Source organism: Tyto alba, unplaced genomic scaffold (genome assembly GCF_018691265.1).
Source record: "Tyto alba isolate M040663 unplaced genomic scaffold, T.alba_DEE_v4.0 Super-Scaffold_40, whole genome shotgun sequence".
NCBI lineage: Eukaryota > Metazoa > Chordata > Aves > Strigiformes > Tytonidae > Tyto > Tyto alba.
Genome location: NW_024881316.1, coordinates 43,730,240 through 43,751,344, shown reverse-complemented (window position 1 = coordinate 43,751,344; position 21,105 = coordinate 43,730,240). Strand labels below are relative to the sequence as shown.

General features: G+C 43.1%; 1 protein-coding gene across 3 annotated transcripts in view; it reads right to left on the bottom strand.

The window, feature by feature from the left end:
• PTCHD4 (patched domain containing 4) overlaps positions 1–19,958 on the bottom strand; it is an 89,781-nt gene extending 69,823 nt beyond the window's left edge. The window contains exon 1 of one of the 3 annotated variants that reach the window (XM_033005056.2): positions 19,370–19,958. In XM_033005056.2, the coding sequence (XP_032860947.2) occupies positions 19,370–19,795 (426 nt within the window). In that variant the 5' untranslated portion in view covers positions 19,796–19,958. Of the gene's footprint in view, positions 1–19,195 lie in introns of all 3 variants that reach the window. The other 2 variants (XM_009972157.3, XM_033005057.2) reach the window with 2 other exon arrangements.
• Positions 19,959–21,105: the final 1,147 nt, after the last annotated feature.

Here is a 21,105-nt window from a genome sequence, read left to right as displayed (position 1 = left end):
TCCACACCAAACATTCCCTCCTAGACTATATTTCACCTTTACAACATTATGAAGCCTCCTTTTTTCTCTGTCCTATCTTCAAGCTCTTCATCGCTCAACTAACCCTTTTTCTCTCAAGGTCAGATTCTCATTCAGTCCATTTCAGATCCCATCCCAGTTCCTCTGGGAAAAGAAGGATAGATTTAGTCCCCAGTTCACTCCCAGCACAGCTTTGTCCCCAGTTGTCCTAAACAGTACCCATGCATCCAAGGACACAGTGGTGTCCTTGAAGCTGCTGCGTAATACCCATGCTGGCTGTGATTACACACCTACCCTAGGTTGGAAAGGGTACAGCTGGAAAATGGGGGGTGGAGGGGGGGGGAGGGGTGGTTACAGACAACACAAAGAGGACCACAAGTACTGGGAGGTAATTTTGGGACAAAGCTGGCCTATCTGTCTTTTTTCTTCTTTCCTCTCCATCAGGAGCAGGATCACAGGCACAGCAGTGAAATAGCACTGACAGTTCAGGCAGGTGAATTGGTGGCTGCACACCAGCTCCACAAGACTGATCCAGGGGTGAAGGGGACAGCTTGCTTTGGGTGCCCAGCAGCCTGGGGACTGGTGGGATGGTTTGGTCAGGAGGAGGGGAAGGAGGGTAGTTCAACACAATTTGCTGCCCATGACACAAATTCACCTTCCACAGAGATTCATGTCAGCAGGGCCTCTCAAGTTGTAGGTAATACTGGGTGTGTAAGTCTACATGGTCAGGTCTTAAAATATCTCTGCCCTCTTCAGCAAGCACAGAGCCACAGCTCCCTCCCCACCATATATTGTCCCTTGAGTTTGTGTTCTGCCCTGCCCAGGATCAAAAGCCCTCGGGACAGTCACCTGGGTCTCAGCCCTCTGCTTTTCACAGCCTGTCCCTGCCAGTGGATCTTCCCTGGTATAACAGAACGAAGAGTCAGGCTGCATCTGGCCCCTAAATCCCCCCAGGATGAAGGATGATGGTAAAAATAATCACCACAGACCAGAACAGCTTACCCTGCTCATCCATGAATGGGTTGACGTCTGAGGGGTGGATGTGGACAAACTAAGCAAGCGGGAAGTGTGCTTTGTGGCAGGATTTTTGCAGCAAGAAAGTGGTCAGTGATGCAAAAGAAGTGAAGCTTGTTATGATTGTAAAATAAAAATGGGGCTATTGAGTAGGGTGCCCTAAATAGACTGGCAGTGTGAGAAGGAGGGAGGCGGGAGGGAGAAAATGCAGGATGAGGGGTAATGAAGCAGCAGGGCTCATTGCACCCTAACTACCCAGGCAGAGGGGAGGAGAAGCCAGGTGGCAGCAAAGTTGCTTTGACATCCTCCTGCAAACAGCAGATTTGTGTCTCCCATGACCTCTGCCACCACACCAGTGGCAGCAGATGAGCACAGCCTTGCACTGCAGTCCCTGATACAGTGGCTTGCCACCTTCCCACCCCGCTCCAGCATCCCTCCTGAAGGTAGCATCGAGCAGAGTGACAACAACTCAGGGCTGGGTTTAGGTTTAGCTACGCTAAACTGACCTCCCTCCTCAACCAATATCCCAACAGGAAATTTCAAACATTTCCACCCCAAAAGGCACATGTCAGGATGGATAGCACATGTGTTATTTCTTCCTTCTGGTGTTGATTTGCTCCTGGGCATCTGGTTTGACAGCCCTGAATGGCCATACCATGCTTGCCCTAGAGCTGTGTGTAGGGACTTGTACAGTGTGGGGGGATTCAAACCTCATCCCCAGCACTCCCAACAGCCTGTAACAGGTCGACATGCAAAGGGTGAGCAGTGGGGGGAAGAGAGAGAGGGTTGCATGAATAATCCCAGCTCTGTCTCTGGTCTGGAAAGGATCAGGGACTTGGTTTACAGGTCAGTGTCTTCCTTTCGCCGTACACAGGACCATACCCCAATTACTGGAGATTACTGGATTATTTCCCCACCTGCACTGTTTGTAGGCCAGCTCCAGATCATGATGGGTTAAATCAGCTGACCAGGAGCCTCACACTGAGGTGTGGAAATTTCCTCAGAAACTGTTTTTCTACCACAGGACCTCCATGCTTCACATCGCCAATCAGGATAACATTCATATTTTCTTGTATTCAAATCCAAAGAGGTGCCACATGGCTTTATGAGGGGAAATCCAAGTTCCTGCAGTGCATGGTACGGTTGTGGCCCTCCACCCATGCAAACTAGGACAACATCTAGGTCTCTGCCAGGTGCTAAGCCATGAAGAATATCCAGATCCAATTGAAAAAAAGCTGCATTTATCTCCATGGTCTTGTGCACAGCTACTGTTCATCCCAAAGGATTTTGTCTGTGTTAAGGAGAAACGTAGGAATGAAACATTAGGGAGACAGGAGTGCCACAAAACACCAATATTTGGTTATATATAGTTAAACACACACTCACATATGCAGGTATGTGTATGAAGAACACATTTACCATTTTTAATATTTGGCAAACTCTAGGAATATATAGCATGAATACTTGACAATAATGAATACTCTATATTAATTCTGATTTCATCCACTGCTCAAAGTCAATGTTAAAAATGTTCAAAGGAAAGGAATAACACTACAAAGAGCATAAAAGGACAAGTAATGTTTTTTCAGTACAGGTCAGTGCATTTCTAAAGCATGACAAACCAAGACAGTGTCTTCCATAACGTGGCTGGAAGGCGCCCTTGGAAGTCTCAATAGTTATTGTGCATTTTCCAGCTCTTCAACAAACAAAAAAAGTTAAATGAACTGCTGGAAAAGGGGAGAAATAATGCAACTGTTCATTTTTTAATGAATAAATTCTTCTCCTGAATGCAGGGATTTGAATGAAATTGGCAACAAAAAGTAAGCAAAATTAAAGCAATCTTGTGCTCCAGTGAAATCCAAGAGAGTGTCCTGGTTGTGGCAGGACTAGAGTTCCCGTTGGTCTGGCAGCGGGAGGAGCTGCAGCACCCTGAGACCCCAGGGGCTCCCCAGGTCCCAGTGCCCTCACCTGTGTGCGGGGGCGGGGGGAGCACAGCTGGAGGGCTGGGCCCCGATTGGCCGATAGTCCGTGTCACGTGACATTGTGCTCACTATATAAAGGCAGGAGTGGGCTGGGAGGGGCTCTCACTTCCAGGAGTGTGGCTGTGGGGCCTTTGTGTTTACGATCACCAGCTTGGAGCAGGTGGGTGGTGAGCAGCTGTATGGTACGTTACTCGTTGATACTGCTGTCAGTGTATTGTTCTGTTACTGTTATTAAACTGTTTTTATCTCAACCCGCAAGTCCCCCTTTGCCCCTCCGATTCCCTCCCCATTCTCAAGTGGGGGGAGGGTGGGTGAGTGACTGTGGGGCATTTAGCTGCTGAGTAAGCTCAGAAGATGACAAGAGTTTTGTTATTTCAGGAGTGTTATTGTTTTATCTAAACAGAAGTAAACAGGACAATATTCCACGGGAATGTTTTCTCTCTTCTGTGAAGGTCTAATCTTAAAACTTTCTTGAAGTCCAGGGAGTTATAGGCTAAAAACCCCCTAATTCTTAAAGTAAAAGAAGATCGGAGACACTAAAAAATCGTCAAAACTTCCTTTCTTTTCTTCTTTCCATATCAACAAAAGCAAAAAGTCACAAAACTCTGTAAGACTTCACTGCGCACTTCATATGTCCAAGCTGAAGAGTTTTGAGGGGATGAGCATGGGATCCAATAATTGTCCCTAAAAGGAGATCCTAAAAATTGGTCACACATTTTCACTGACAGGTTTGTAGGCCCTCTTGCTTTGTGTGCATCCCACTGTATACTCCACCTAATTGTTTTCCATCCACCACTTGAAGTCCAATACACACAAGAAATAGGAAGAAAACCTGCCAGGAAGCAAAGGGAGTTGGATTTGCCTGGTTTTATTACTCTATCTAAAGGAAATGTTAAAAAAATAAAGAGCAGAGAGTGAAGAGAAGTAAAGCAGATCCACAGGAATCATTTAAACTCTTACAATCTGAAGTTTCAATAATGACACAGAAAAGGGTACTTTTTTCTTTTTAAATTATGTTTTATGTTGGCAAACATCTCTTTAATTTTCTCTTCTCTGCTCTTCCTAGTTTCTCTGGGGACCAGCAGCCAAAGTACTGAAATGCTGCGATAATGTTTTATCAAAGGCAAGAAGAAAAGAAATAACTTGGCTCTGAGAATCAGAGCCAAGTGTGATGTGTCAAGATTTTGGGACTACCGTGGTTTTGAGGTTAACTTCCAGCTAAGCAGTTTACAGTCTAAACTAAGGCCAGCTTTCAAATGCAAGGCACTGCTGTGCTATTACCCAAGCCCTGTCAGGAGCTCCCACTCTTGCAGTGCTCAATAAGATATAACAAGGCACTGTGCAAAGCAGATGCAGTTAAGGACTTAACATTTCCAGCTGAAAATTCCTCCTTTTTAAGAGGCAATTAATCAGTTTTCCCTCTTTTTTTTTTTTTTTAATCTCAAATTTGGCATTTTGAAGCAATTTCTCTACTCTGAAGCATCCTCTCCTTCCCTCCAGAACACACTGTTTTTTAATGATTTTGGCCATTTGTTACCTGGAGAGAGCCAAAAAGGTGTCTAGTTTCAGATGTTTTTCCCCCCCCTTTTTTTTTTTTTTTCATAACATTGGACAAAAAACTGGAAAGGGGGTGTGGAAATGAGGCATTTAAGTCAGCCTGTATTTATGCATTAAAATATAATTGAAGCTGGGATTATGGATCTGCATATGAGATAGCTGACTCCCACCCAAGGTACTTCTGAATTCTGTATGTTCAAAAGAGGTTTTTCACCCCCACATATGAATATCAGCAAGTAGTTTTTATATTTGTAAAATCCATCTCAAGATCACCTTTTAACATGTGCCCTTCATGATAAAATATTGTGTTCTTAGTAGCCCACAGAGATGAAGATGATGTCATGTGTGATTTTCTAACATGTTTTTTTTAATTATTTGAGTCAAAAAAGTAAATCTCATGGCATCATCTCCACTTTGGTCTTCTCATTATCTCTCATCATTGGAGAGCTCTCTCACTAGAAGTTTGCTGATATTACGAGGGCCAGCTTTTTTTTATTGTTTTATCCATACTCTGTGGGAGAGGGAGTCTTGTGTTGTCTCAAATGGTACAGAGCACATTTACAGTGATAAATAAGTGTTAAACAACAGCGTGTGACAACCTGAAAATTTTGCATCAGCCTGAAACCTTCATCTAGAGATTTCAGGAGTTGCTAACAACTGTCACTGATCAAGCTCCACATGCTGAGAGCAGTTCATCTTGATGCAGCCTTTGTGCTGTGGAGGCCTGGGAGGACCCACACAAGGCACAGCAGATGCTGATGTCTTGGTTCAGACCATGATCACTGGTCACCAGTGAGGTTCTGGCATGTTCTAGGACCCCGCTGTGCAAGGTGCTGTGCAAATGCACAGCTGTAAAAGCTGCTCATGCTCCAAAGATCTTCCTATATGATGCTGGAGTTTCCTTAGTTTTTGTATTTCACAGTGCAAACTGGGGATGCTGCCAAAGGAGGCGTCTCCTCCTTCTCCTTTCTGAGCCTGCACCTCATCCCTGCCAAGCTCAGGAGCAGCAGCTCACATGACATATGGTGAAATGGAATGGAGAAATAATCCAGGTTCATGAAAACTCAATAGGAAGGAAAAAAGAGAAAGAAAACTAAAAAAAAGAAGAAAGATGTAATCCCCTTTTTGCTGCCAGCTGGCAGAGGGTTTCTTTAATTCCTGTGCTCAGACCCTGTATTCCAGTTGTGGCGTCAGCTGTGCAACACCTGAATAGCTTCGTCCTCAAGGTGGTTGTATTTCATGGCTGAGTATTTGTCCTTTCGTGCAAGTACACAGTAGCTATTAACTTCAAGCAGAGTTTCTGATTTGGATGTGCCTCTTCAGCCAGAACAAGACACAAAACAGGAAAAGTCAGAATTTATTCTCTGAAGTCCTGAGTTGGGCTGCCTAACCAAACCTGCCAGGTTAGCAATGCCAGGACTACCAGGCTGCCTGCTCAAGGAGAAGAGAAAAACAGGGCACCTCCAGAGGGCAATTTTGATCTTAAATGGACTGAATCTCATTCTTAGTGGTTTTAGTCCTGCTAAAGCCTACGATGTCTCAAACCCTAATTTAAGTACCTTTATTAAATGCTTAAAGTTAGGTTATATGTGTTCCTACATTTATATGTTAATGTAGTGCTATTGTTAAGAATTAGTTCAAGATACCAAGATGAATATTTAGTTACTCTATATAAGCACTTCTGAAGAAATGTACTGCATTCATTGTAAATAATAATAATAATTACAACAACCACCTTTTCAACTTATCTGAGACATTTCCCTGCAAGACATCGAAATGTTTTCCCCAAATAGATATTTTACAATTACTTTAATATAGTGCACATTTTTTAAAAAAGGCTGTTCGAAGTTGTATAGAATGCAAAGTGATTTTTCAACTTATATTAGTATAATCTATTTGGAAAAGTTTTGGTTCAGGCAAAACAGGAAGGATTGGACTTCTAATTTTAAAACAGAAGTGCTGTAGATGGTGGGACCTTGTGGTATCTATCCACCTTTGGATTTCAAGCAAATATTTAGGGAAAAATTATGATAAAGTAAGCCAAAGAGCAATCAGATGGTAAAGCACTTCCAGGTGATAGAACCTCAGCATTTGTCTTCTGAGTAGTCTGCAAAATCTCAGTCTCCCTGCTGTAATAAACTGCTAATATATGTCAATTTATTTTGCAGGGGGATGGCATTTAATTCTAATTCCTTCAGTTGAAGCTAATTCCTTATTCAAGTTAATGTATTTTAGGTTTTTTGTAACTGTCTAATAAAAATTTCCAAAATGTGTCTTTCAAAAGCCTGTCAGAGATTTGGTGTGAGGCAAAGCTGTAATAGTCTTGAGAAGAAGCCTTCATTTTCCCCATGAAATTATTCTGGGAAGTTTTCTCATGTCAGTGCAAATGCAAATTACTCCCTAGGTCATTCAAAACCGCTTCACCTGACATACATCTTTTCTATAAATGTCTCCAGATTAAGTATATTCCCATGCTTATGGAAATTTCATGGAATTTTATTTTTGTGTGATTTGAAACAAGTGTATGGTAGGATTCAGCTCACCTAATTTTAAACATCAGAAAAGTAAATGCATAATATGACCATTCTTTCTCTAGTCCATCATGCCTCTAAATGGTGAGTTCATCCCCTCCTCATGTAGTTGTTTAGAAAAAATGAAATGCATTGCTTCTCGAAGTTCACCCTTCTGTCCTCTGACTGCACATTGGGCTCAGATTAGATAAGGTGCTGAAGAATTATATCCTATTTTTGGGATGAGTATTTCCATTGTGACACTCTATGAGCATCCACAGACTGCTACATCATGGAACCTCAGTGGCAGGGCAGGGTCACAGCCTGTATCTGCAGACCAGATCAGGTACCATCTGCTGCAGCAAATGCCCTGGCATTGTGGACGTTTGTCAAGAAGAGGAGATGAAATGGCCTGATTCCACAATCCATTTCACAAACATCACCAACCTGTTTCTAGAGACTGGGTCTGTAATCACACTCAAGTTGGACAAAAAAAATAGTAGAAATGATCCACCTGAATATTTTGTAACTATCTTGTCCAAGTGAGTTTTAAGACTGACTGCTATGAGAATTTTTCCCTGGCACAAACAGAATATAATTAATGAATGACAAAATTCAACAGGGAGAAAATTGAGCCAATTTGTGACATTAAGGGTATGAGGATATTTGAGTTTGAAGTTCTGGGGAACAATCAGATGATGCACTATATGACAAAATATCTTCAAGGCTGGCCCATCCAAAATCCACACAGTCAGCACAGAACCCCAGAAGAAGACTAATTTCATTCTAGAAAGATAGCAAAAGGACCAAAGCAAAGCAGCAATCTTCTCTGATTATTTAAGACATCATCTACACCCTCCAAAACACCGTTTAAACTCAACATATGGAGCTGTCTTTGTCCTGCAGACCTTGATCTTCAAGAAGGATGAAGGACAACACCAAGCAGTGAAAATACCATTCTTGTAAAGCAGTGTCAGAGTCAGAAGTAAAACTAGGTGCCCTTTCTGTGGTGGTTGCAAAATCCCAAATTTAACATCACCTTTGTCTTTGACCTTGATCATATCATTTAAGCACTGCATCTTCAAATTGACATTTTCAAAACTCATCTAACAGGAATCTGTTCCAAGAGGGGACCCTACAATTCCCTTTCGGGACTAGAATGCAACCAAAACTCTTCAGAAAATTGTTATATTTTCTGTTTGGGTTTCTAACTGCTCCTGTTCTGTCTGTGCAAATTCTCTGACTCGGCTGCTGCTGACATGTTCTCCTTGTTTAATATTATCTGTGAATTTCACTCCTGTGCAATTCAATTCCACTTCCCGACAATTAGTAGAGATGTTAGATGAGACCAGACCTAACACAAATTCTCCAGATACCCTGCAAGATACCTTCCATAAACTTGTTACATTATCATTTATCATGATTCTTCGTTTACAATATCTCAGCCAGTTTCCAACCCACATGACTGATTTCTCATCCAAGCCAATCTGAATTAATTTTTTTTATTAGGATTTCCTCATAATCCTGCACAGGCCAGGGAATGGGCTAGACTGACCTTATAAACCTTTTATGTCTTTAACCTCTTGATGTTACACAGAAAAGGCATGATATTGCTCATAAAACTCCAACAGCTCTCTGACTGAATTTCTCCAGCAGCACCACAACATTCCTTTATGATGGGAAAATCAATGTAAGGGAGAGAACGATCTGAATCACAACAGAATATGTATTCTTGAATATGTGGCCCTGCACCAAAATCACCATCTCACACCCCGAAGTACCCCTTCACAAAACAGCATCTGAAATGTTGTCCCTTCTGTCCGCTGCATCCTCATTGAGCATAGACCCAGTTCAAACGGTTTAAGGGTACAACTTGAGTTTCTTTGAGCTTCATTCTGAGCTATTGTCTATCCTGGTTACTTTTTATTTAGTTGCTCTAAAGAAAGTGAAAAAATGTGCTAGTCTGCCTTACTTTTCCTTGTCGTTTTTGTTACTTCAAAGAGCAACTGGGTTTTTAACAAGTATCAGAATCTTTCCTGAAGGAGCTTTGTTCAGATCTCTTAAGTAGTGACAAATGACCTATTTTAACTTTCCTTTTTGGGTGAATATTCTGATGAAAAGACCACTGAATATATGCAATTACATTATTTGGGATTTATATAACACAAATTTCCTTTCAAGGATGTCCTCCTCTTTTTCCCACTTCCAAAATGTTATACTAGAGCCAAGATGGTAAAAGTTGTAAAGATATAAACTTTATTCTGATAGGGAAAAAAAAATACCTTTTCTTTAAAATTAAATTTTCCTCAAAATCAAAACATCAAATACTTTATGAGAGTAGGGGAGCTCTTAAGCTTGCTGACCTTGTGAAATCTAATTTAGAGTATATACCTAAAGCCTAATACTTGTGTTAATCTTGAAACATGGGGAAAGAAAGGATTGCAGAGATGTTTGTAAATATTCAGAAATGCCCATGTTTCTTTGATGGTGTCCCAACTTTCTATGCAATTTACAACGATAAATCTATTGTGAATCAACTGGATGACCAGTGTTTTTTACACGCAGGTGGAAAATCAGTTATGGACAGGAAAATTAATGTTAGTTAACAAAGAAACACCACTGGTAGAGCATTTATTACCACACCTTCCAGCCACTCCTGAAGAGAAGTGAGTTTGTCATCTGGATCCCCAGTTCTATGTGGTAGAATCTCTTTGGAGCATGTTATGTACTTATCTGTGAATAAATCCTCACTCAGTAGGACAGGAGTCAAGAACACGAGCAAACCAAAGTGTAGATTTTGAGAAGAAAAATGAACATGAGTATTTTCATGTTGCATCTGATCAATATTGAATTTGTTAATGCATTTTGTTAATGAATCAAAATGTACTCTAGGAAACCAACCTGGAAAATGGTTTGGAAAAGGGTGATTTATATTTAAGTTACAGGTCCTGTCCTATCAAACAAGAGATTGCATTGCATAATGAAGTACTGCTAACAGCATCTTTTTTCTTAATGAACTGCAAATTGTTTTACATACTAAACCTGCTTGAAAATCTGGAAGAGAGGATCACTTGGCCCATCAATATGTTGCCTTGGTCTCCAGTGAAAAATTGTATTAACAAGAGCCAGAACACCCTTTTGAGGGGATACATTCATGTCCATAGGGACTGGGCTGTGTCTTCAACCATGCAGGGATCCTGCCAGGCAGAGCTGGAGGGGTGACTTAATTTCTTGTCGATTTTCAAACCAGAGCAACCACTCCTTCCCCAAAGTTTGAACATGGGAGAACATTTATTTTTAAAGTAACTTTTTTTTTCCCCTCCTTTATTTCCTAATCTAAAGTATAATGTGAGAGCAACGTATTTTAGAAACAATTTTGAAAGAATACTGTGAAAGAACATTTTCAACACAAAAAAATGGAAGCATTTTGTTAGGGTCACATCAGAACGAAATTATGAGAACCTGTCTTTCTCTTTTCTTCCTCCAATATAAGATTAAGGACAAGGTAGCCATTGTTTCACGGATTACTTTGATTTCAAGAGTACTGTAACTTCTGATAGAAAAAAATTCAGCTGAAATTTTATGAGCTGGCCGTACTTGCAGCGCAGGTAATGTGTGATTTAAAACAGAATCAGCAAAATGTTCCATGGCCACTTCTTAATCGTATCACCCTTTATGAAGCTGTTGACACACGTGAAAAAATACACCATGTATGTGGTAAGAATAACACCTCTCCATCAGACTGTCAACACTTATGTCACACTGGTGGAAACTATTATGCAGTATGTAAGAAAAGCAAGACCCTGTCTTACACAAGGGCAACTTTTTTGTCTTGCTTAGGTACATAACTTGAGCACAAGTTTTAGATGCCCACTGAACTGATCCTATAGGTGATGTTTATGTACCCTATATATTGCAAGAGAATACACGTTAGGTATTTGGGCTTCCCTGTAGAGGTATTAAACGGCACCTGCCAGATCTCCCACTGACTGCACAAGGAAATGAATTGTGTCAGTCTGGCCTGTTATGAGCTTGATCTTTAATCCCAACTCATGTACCTTAGGTAGGTGGGCTCCATTACATGTAAAATCTCTGTAATGTGCATTGCCTTCAAAGGCATGAGACAGGTAGGCAGGACTGCCCTTTGCCTTCTCGGATGTCCTCAGAGCAGTCAAGAAGGCGTTAGGGCTTGTGCAATTGGTATTTTTAAAGAAGAATTATTCTAGGAGAAGCCAAAACATTTGCCATCATATGTATTCAAGAAACATTATACACCTGTGGTGCCAGCTGACTTTTTCCATATCAGTTATAAATCATTATCAGACCAAAAACTTTCTGCAGTTTTAGCCAGATAATGACATGCCAGTCTCAAAACCTGTGATCGCCTCAGCAGTTCCCCGGCTGTGATACCAGTTTGCTAGCAAAAGTGAACTGGAGGAGGGCATGTTTGGTGCCAAAACACAAAACCAGGGAGAAAAGCTGGTCTGGCTGACTCACGTCTGTGGGAAGGCTGTCTGATGTTTCGCAGAGCCTCTGCTGGGCATGCAGAACTAGCATTGTGCAGGAATTACCCACCAACGTGTGAGCAGGATTAAGGAGTAAAAAAAGCTTCAGCAAAATTTCTGTGCCAAACCAGAGCTGTCCACCAACAAATTATTCCAAGTTTGCCTTTGAATCAGTTGCACAGTAACTCTTTTTAGCTGGAAGTCCTCTCACCGCCACCAGATCACACTCGCTAGTGTCATCAAAAATCTCCAAGCACTGCACCCAAATCTCCTGATCCCAAATGGTTTAACAGGTGTAAAAGTGAGGCTAATTCACACCCAATGAATCCAGGGCTAGGGCAATGCCATGTGCCACTGCATACGATCATCTCTGCAATGCTCAGGAGCTCTGTCACTGCTCTCATTCTTTGTAGGATGCTTCACAGTCCCGTTACCAAGAACTTCCTTCACTATCTATTCTCCACAAGAGCATCTTGTGCCTTGATAGGTAGTAGAATGGAGAACAGGACTAATATAATGAGCAACAGAGGTATAAAAGACTTTATAGATTGCCCTTTCTGATTCCTGTTGTCTTCCTCTCTCCTTTCCATCACACATAGGACCTGCTTGTCTACATTGTTGAAGATTGTTTCATCTGTATTTAAAGCTGCTTTTCAGCTCAAGTCCCACCCATGCACAGCATGTTTCACTGTTTGCACTGAGTGTGCAATGGATGTGGTATCTGCATAAATTAAAAGCTTTCTGTAGAAATGCAAGATCATGATTTTAATAACTCAATTCACTCCTCTTGGAAAGCAGTCAGCAGGTTTTTTCACCATGACTTCTATAATAACAACTGTGCAGAGCTCTGCATAGGGGTCTTTTATCTCTTAATAGCTGAAAAGGTTTAATACAGGTTTTGTTCTTAGATTACTATTTTGAAAATGTCTAGCACAAGCTTACTCACATGATTGTTTACCAACTATGAAAAACATGTATGTAATATGCATACCTACATATATATAAAAGATATTAAATAATTTAAGAACTTTTTTTTTGACATATTTATTAATATAATTTTCTCCTTACAAAGTAGTTCCTCCCACTTCTACCACAGAATATACATTTAATCAGTTAATGTTGGTTTAAGAATCTCCTCTGAGCAAAGGCATCCCTCTCTGTCTGGGACAATGACACATCTTCTTTACTAAGGTTTGTCAAATGTATTCTTTCATCTTGCTAGCATGGTGGTATTGGAATTTATTTTAATTCTTGTTACAGATGGAAAGAATATCCATCAATGGTAAATCAGAGGGAGAAGTTCAGAGCCCTCCAACAGCTCACACAGTCAGTACAGTAAGGGGCTCCAAAGACAATTAAAAAAAGCAGGAATGGCTGAGATTAGATGTTATGTCAGTGCAGAAACGCTGCCAAGCATTAACTGAATATTTAGTAAAGGAAATTAAAAAAATTTTTTGTCCACAGAGGAGTAGCTGTTATAGGAAGATGGCAAAGTGCTACTGGACTTTCTACCTTTGGCAGGGGGCTGACATTCATCCCAGATTCACAGTGATGAGCAGCCGTTACTAGCTGAAGGGGCTTGCAATTGCACCTTCTTTTTCTCTCTACCCAAAACGCCTTCCAATTCCTTCTTTATTATTATTCACATCATGGCAAGGTCTCCAGAAGGCCTGGCACTGCATAAAAGACCATGTCCCCCAGCAAGTGCTGACAAAACTAAAAAGTGGAATAGCTGGGAAGGAAAGGCATGAAGCAGCTGACCAAGGTCATCTGAGATGTCAGTGGAGAATATTTTCTTTGCAGTCTTCAACGTGGCCACTGCTCTCAATTGCTCGATGGGAATGAATGAGCCCCACATCCAAGGAACTTGCTGACTATGGCCCTGGTAGGGTGAACATGGAATTTACCTCATAGACTGATGAGGAAAGTTAAGTTCATAACTGAAGAACAGCAATGCAAAACCAGCACCCTAAACCCCGTCCTTGCTTTGATAGGTTTTTGCTGTCTTTCACCTGTTTGTTTATGTTGAGGTAGCTTGTCCTACCACAGGTTAACCTGGTTTCATATCACTGGTGTAGTCAGGGCTCATAGCCTGGCCTTCCTTTTAGGCAAGAGGGTTGTTTTAACACTTAGTCTATCAGAGCTAAGAAAGAGACCTTTCCTAATGTACTAAGCAGAGGAAGGAGTGGAGAATTTTCCTAAAAATGCAAGGAAACACTTAATTTCTTGCCCACACAGAGCAGGCAGGCTGTCTGATCGTGCCCTCAATAGCTGATAGCTGCAGGGACATCTCCCAGCAAGGGCACAGCTAACCCACCACAGACACCAGCTCCGACAGCCCTTCCATGCAAGGAGGGTTAGAAGCCCTTGCTAGTCCTGCTGGACAGTACAGAAACACTGTTGAAAGAGGAAGGGGGTCTTTTTTTTTTTTTTTTTTTCCTCAAATAGGTTTCTCAGCCTGTGAGCCAGAAGAGGCTACTTGTCTTCAAATATTTTCTGCTTGAATTCATGTTACTGAGCAGCTACTCCAAGCTCAAGCTGCCCAATCCTGTCTTGATCTGACAGGCTGAGATGAAAACTATCTGCAGCCTCCAACCTTCCTCTTCTGATCTTTTCCCAGCTCCTGTTTTATTATTTTGCTTTGACTTAGCAGCTTTTTCCAGATACAGAGCAATTCACAGATTCCTGAGACACAGGCTTGGATTGGGACGGATGGTATCACAGATGAGTACAGAGCCGTATTGCCTCCAAGGAAGCATCTGATCTTTGGAGTCAGAGTAACCTTATACTCAAACCAACTTTACTGAAGGAATAACAGTTTGCGGGTAAAATTGACATGCAGATGCCTACTCTGATATAGGTGGGCTCTGGTTTTATATGCTCTCTGTCCCATGGAGGTGGCCTGTGCCTCAGTGTCATCTAAGGAGGAATTAATTTTAGAGCAATGGGAAAGATTTCACACGTACAACTGGAGCAAGACTCATTTAAAAGTACAGCTACTAGTGTGAGAAAAATTGAGAATCTGGCCAGCAGCAAATCTGCAATGACAGGTTTCAAGATGCTAAATAAATGCAAGTAACTTTTCTACTTAAACAATAAAAGATTCAATATCCATCTGATGTGTTTTTCACAAATGTGGTAATAGAGATGTCTGTTTTATTGGCTGCTCTTTAGCCTAGTGTTCATAAATGACTGATACTTAATTAATTGAAGGCAGTATTGCAAAAACCAATCTGTTTACAAAGGCTCCTTTTAACCAGCAGTTGTCATATTCATTCTGATCTCGGAGAGGTAAATTCTAAGTTATTATCTTTTCTGACAAACTAGCAAATAAACATGAAAACAAGCAGTAAAGGTGAAATACCTGAAAAAAATGCTTTCATGTTTCCTTTTTTTTTTTTTTTTTTTTTCTTTTTTCTCAGGGTAAGGACTATGTTCAGAAATCATTTTTATCCTTTGTAGTGATTTTTTTTTCTCTTTTTCCTGATAAAGACAGTAAATTTCCCAGGCTTATTGGCAAATCAGGGTCAAAACCCAATCTCCTTCCTTATATCTGATAGTATACAAGAAGTAATCCCCATGTAATCAATAATTCTGTCTATACCAGTAAATAAAATGTACCTCAGACCATACTCTGGCCCTGGGGGCAGGCATAGAACATATCCAAGCAGATACACATTGTTATCCCCAGAACGGAGTAGATATACTAGCCAGGAATGGACCTTTTCTCATGTTATCTCTCAAGTCACGCCCAAGCACTGTCCTGGAAGTCTTAATTGACAAAAATGGTGCAGGGATTTGTCAGAACTTGCAGTTTAACAGTTGGATGACTGATGGTCAGTGCTCAGTGTAGACTTGCCCAGTTTATGTAGTTAAGGCACAGTCCAGACCCCAAGCCCAGGAACATTGTTTTTTTTTTTGTCCTGGGCTAGGAAAAGCATGAACAACCTTGCTCCAAGAAACATCTCAAAAGTCTTCATCAAGACTTCATACATCCAGCTTTGTTTTCCTGTTCTGCCACGGTCTATCTGCATGACCTTGGGCAAGTCACTCTTCTGGCTGGGCTGCAGACTGCAGCGTAGCGTAGCAATAATCGTGAACAGGCTAGACAGTGTCCCCAAAATGATAGGAGCAGGTTTTTTCCTACAGTCTGGTTCACCTGGTCTTTCAGAAGAGTAAACTACTTTGCAATGACTCCTGTGTTGTTAGAGTGGGTTTTAAATCCATCTCAGGCATTTTAAACCACACTGCAGTCTGAACTCTGGATGTAAGTCTTATTTCTCTGCTCCTCCTCTGACAAGTGGAGAGACCAAGACTTCCCAACTTACAGAGGGGCAGTGTAGATAGATGTATTCAGGGATATAAGCTCTTCCAACACTACAGCATGTAACTATTAAACAGTCATTACCCTTCACAGCCAGGTTTTCTTAGGAAAAGCCAAGCAGTTTCGTTAGATTTTGCAGCCCAATAACAGCTGTTTCAAAACCAGAGCAGTTTGCTGAAATCTGCTCATACAGCTCCCACAAAGTTCCTGTGAAAGACCTGTCAAAAGCTCACCCACCCAACCTTCAGTCAGCCTCACCTGAGAGAATCAAACCAATTTGGCCGCTAGCAGGACATGAGAAGAGGGACAATGTGAGAGCTGCTCAAGCTGCTCACAAGGCTTGAGGGAAAGAAAAAACTACAAGATGTTTTTGCAGCTCCCAGATGGAGCAGGAGAAGGGTTGGAACAGCTCAACATTGTCATTATGGCTTCCAAATAAGTGCAGGTTGACACTTGACCCATGTCAGCTGCAGACTAAACACATCTGGGACACCTTCATGGTTTCTAAACTAACTGTATTGTTCTTAGAAGAATTTTATTCAATTTGAGGCCATTGTTAAATGAATAAGACAGAGCAAAATCTACCAGTATTAACCAAGCAATGTGTCTTTTGAGAAGGTAAGGCAACATAGAAGATCCTGGTGGGTCCTTGTGGTGCAAGAAAGTTTAGCTGAGAAAGCTCACAAGGACATGTTCTGGTGAGTGTGATGAACAGTGGTCCACACTGAATAAGGGCAGGTATATTTGACCCTCTTGATTGCATTGCCATGAAGTCTAGCCACAACCGCTCCTTCATGTCATAACTCAAGTTAAAAGAAATAAGAAAACTCATAGCTACAGCAACAGGGGTTGTTTCCAGACCCTGCTGGGTACAGCATCCAAGATATTTCTAGTTAAACACATCTAGACACTCCAAAACAAGCAACACATGCCTGGGTTTCTACAGCCTTTGCTTGGAGTTGCAGAGAGAGAGAGGTCAGTAGCCTGGAATCCTGGATTAAACCAAGATTTTGGCCATGGCTTGAAGGAGCACAAGAGATGCTCACTCACAACTTCCTAACCCTTGGTACCTGGGACAACAGAGATGACAGACATGACCTAGTGAGTTAATCTATACAAATTAATAATTTACTTCCAACAGCTGGTGAGTCTCTGAGGACATGCCATAGCTGAAGGCCAGTCCAGGTTCAGGGCTCACCATGGACCCACAACAGAGTATTTACTGTACCAGAAAAAGAAAAACTGTGGCAAGGTGTAATTCTCTTGCTCAGTAACACCAGGGACTCTCGTTGTCCACAGAAATAAGTTGTAATTGTTAATTTTTCTCTAAAGTGCAGTCACGTATTTTGGCAGCTGTACCTCCTTTCACTGAGAAGTGGGAAGAGATCTGACTGCTCTGTCCAACTTTAAACCTACATACTTAAGGACATTTATTTCTTCATCCAGAGTATGATACACAGCAACTATTTGGGGAATTGGAGGTGCCGGGCTGGTATTTGGCAGTGCTCAGAGTCAGACATCAATGCTTTGGGAAAACATTCTCTGTGTGAATTATCCATTGATCACTTTCATTCCAATAAATCACTAGTCTAGACCATGTTATTTCTGTCTTTGCCTTTATCTGTAAAAAATATGGAGCTGTAGGCACTCTCCTAGTAAAACAACATATTGCAAGTGACCCCATCCTAGTTTTGCCAAGTTCAGGTAGGGTTTATTTTCACACAAAAATTAATCTGGATTGAGAGTAGAATGGCTATTTCTGTATAGAGCTGGTTTATAATGATGTTAGTCTAGATTATCAGTGTTCTCCACTAGCTTAATATTGACTCTAAAAATAAGCAAAACAGAAAGAAAGCACTTTAATTCTGCAATAGCAGGATCATCTTCACAGTGAACTGAAAGATTAAATTTGTTCAGGGATATTTAATCCAGAATAACTCATGTTTCTGAGCACTCCTTGCACTCAGGACTTTCCAGCAGCAGCAAGGACACCTTTTCATTTCCACACTCAACTCAAACAGCCACAACTCTGCACAGAGCAATTACTGCAACATCTAGAGCAACGGGACCAAATCCTAACTGTTCCACCTGACCCTTTTACTGAAGCAAAAACACCAATAAAATCAATCTGTGTCTCTGCTTCAGCTTTTGGGATAGGAACTGGCTTTACTTTTTTCCCTGGTAAATGAATAGTAAGAAACAAATGATAACTTCAGGATCTGGCTGGTGCTTGCAAGAGCACTACCTCCCTCATCCCTGAGAATGTCTTTGAAAAAAGAGGGACAGGTAACCCCAAAGAGCTTCTCTGGTTTACAAGAAGGAACACATCCTCTTTCCTATGACCAGAGCTATGAGTAACTAGTGTGCTAGGGAGTTTGTTACACTCTGTTAAATAAATCCTGCCTCTGGTGCAATGCCTGGGGGAGCATGCAGATATACAGTAATTTGCAGAAACTTCTTTCAGCAGCCACCTGCAAACTTTGTACCTTATTTGCTCATGGCAGGTTAGTCCTGGTGAACTGGATTGCTCCAGATGAGAGGGAAAGCAGATGGGTGCATGTGTGTCAGGGTAATATTCCAGAGATCATCTGTGTTGAATTGTTTATTCTTGTAATTGGAAGGACTGAAACTTCTGTCACCTTTTACCTTGTTTCGCCTTTGTTGGAAGCCTCTAGCTGATGGCATCCGTCCCAAAACTCCAGCCCATTCATCAGTGGCAGAGTTAATTATTTTCTAACAGAGAGAAAAAAAATCCACCTCCCTTCCCCTTCTTCGCATGCAGGTAAAGAAAAAGAAAGCAGAACACCTGAAATCACTTCTGGCCCAAGCCTCCTGCTGCTCTTATGGCACTCGCAGAGGCAAGGAGATACAAGAGCTCACTGTGCATTTGAGGAAAGCCTTTTCTGGCCACATTAAAAATAAATTATCCCACCACGGCAGTAGAGGTGGAAAAGAAGATAGTGAAATCCCATCTCTGAAACCCCCTGACCTCTTGTCCTTTTTCCCTGATGTATTAACCCTTCAAGCCATTGCAAGGTCTCCCGGTCCCGAGAGACTGTTCACTCCCTGCTTCTCCTGGTTCGTTACCGTACAGTCCCCCCCACCCTCCCTCCTTGTACAGAACAATAGCAAGGCACCGGTTTCAGCTTCGTCCCGAGGAAAGCCCAGATCACACACATTTAGATATAGAGAGATAAATATGATAAATATATTTCTCTTTGCTGTTTAGGACAAGAAATGAAGTGCTGCCTCTTTAATTGGCAAAAGCATGCAGTAAGAGCATACCTTTAATTTAGTGTTGGGATAGCTCACTTGCACCCTGGCTGTTGTCTTATTGGAGAGGGCAGCCTGCCTCAGATCCTCTAGCACTGAAATAATATCATCCAGCACGCATTTCTTATCCTGATTTCTCAACACACACAGATGGGAAAAAGTATAATTATAGCCTTTGTAGTTCACCTTCATTTCCAGCACAGCTCGGTGGATCTGCAGGATCACATCAGCCTGATGCAAAATATTGCCTCCGGGTTTGGAGAGGAGAATCACCCTGCCATACCTCCCCGGGGTGTGCAAGTCCGAATACAGCTGGCTTTTGGATTGATCGAGGGAGAAAAGGCTGCTGGCTAAGCTCCTCTCGATCTTGGCCAGGCTGTGGCTGGGGGCTACCAGGCTCTCCAGGTCAGTGTCAGGCTGGAAGCGGTTGAGCAGGCTGAAGCCGAAGATGATGGTCAGGACTGCGGGCACAGTGAGGAAAAACACCGGATGCCTGCTCACGAATAAGCCCAGCTTGTAGAAAAACGACTGGAGCCCTCTGTGTATCACCTGCCGCAGCATCCTCCACCAGATCCAGCCTGCAGATGCTCCTGGACGTCTTAGAAAGCACATGTGACATGTGTAGCTCCTTACCCCTTCCTGCCAGTTTCCCTTTCTCTCTCCCTCTCTCTCTACTACTCCTTTAAAAGACTGCAGCAAGTTGCAGCAAGACAGCCAAATATTGATCAATGGTGTGTGTGTGTGTGAGCGCGTGTGTGTGTGTGTGTCGGGGTTGGAAGGGACCGGGCAGAGGAGGGAGGTAGAAGGGCGGGGGGGGGGGGTCCTTGAATTTTTTTTTTTTTTCCTCTTTTCTCTTTTTTTTTTTTTTTTTCTTTTCCCCTCTCTCCTCCCTCCCTCCCCCGCTGCCCCCCCCCCCCCCCCCCCATCCAACTAGCATCGCCCCCGCCCGGGTGCCCCCCTTTCGCCGGCGAGGCTCCGGCGTTGCACAGGGAGCGCTGCTGGCTCTGCAGTGCCCGCTCCGCGCCCGCGGCCGCTCCGCGCAGCCCCGCGGCGGGCACCGCTTCTTCGGGGCGGTGAAGCGAGCGCCGGCACCGGCCCCCCTCCCCGCCACACACACACACTCCGCCCGCTGCAAAGCTTTCCTCGTTCAACCCCCCTACCCACACACCCACCGAATTAGCCGGGGCGGGAGGATGATGCTGCATTTTAACGGCCCCTGACCCCCACCCCCGTGCCCCTCCCTCGCCTCCCCCCCGGGCACCCCTGCTCCCCGGCGGCTGCCGGAGGAGGGAGAGCTTTGCCCGGAGACTTTGCGAAGCGCTTTCCCACGGCAGCAGCAGCCGCCGCTCCCCGCTCTCCTCTCCCCCGGTCCCACGGCTGCTGCATCCCTCCCCACGCCGCACCGAGCCCTGCCCCAGCCGCGCTGGGGCTCTTGGCGGAGGGGGGGAAGGACGAGGGGTCACATAGGACACGCACCACTCCAGGAAAAGCTCCCAGCCCAAATTGCCACTTCTCTCCTTTCCCCCATTTGCAGCTCGAGGTCGCCCAGGAGGAGCTGCCCCGTGCTCCTCCGAGGGGGAGAGTGACTCCGGGAAAGGCTTGGGCTAAGGGGAGGAATTGGGGGTGAGCTGCTCCCTTCTGCTGCCCAACAGCTTGGCACCTCTCCCCCCCATCACCCCCAGCCAGCAGCTCCCTAAGCAGTGACCCAAGAGAGGTAGGACGGGGCTCCTGACACCCTCCAGATAAAAAAAAAAAAAAAAAAAAAAAAAAAGAGGTTTTCCAAGCAAAGACACCAGCAGACCATTACATAAGAGGAGAAAAACTCTGCAGCTCTCCGGACCAAAGGTGAGCAGCAGAGAAATGAATTCATTTGAGGCAGGAGAGCTGCCCACCAACTCTCCAGGCAGGAAGCTCTGCTCTTC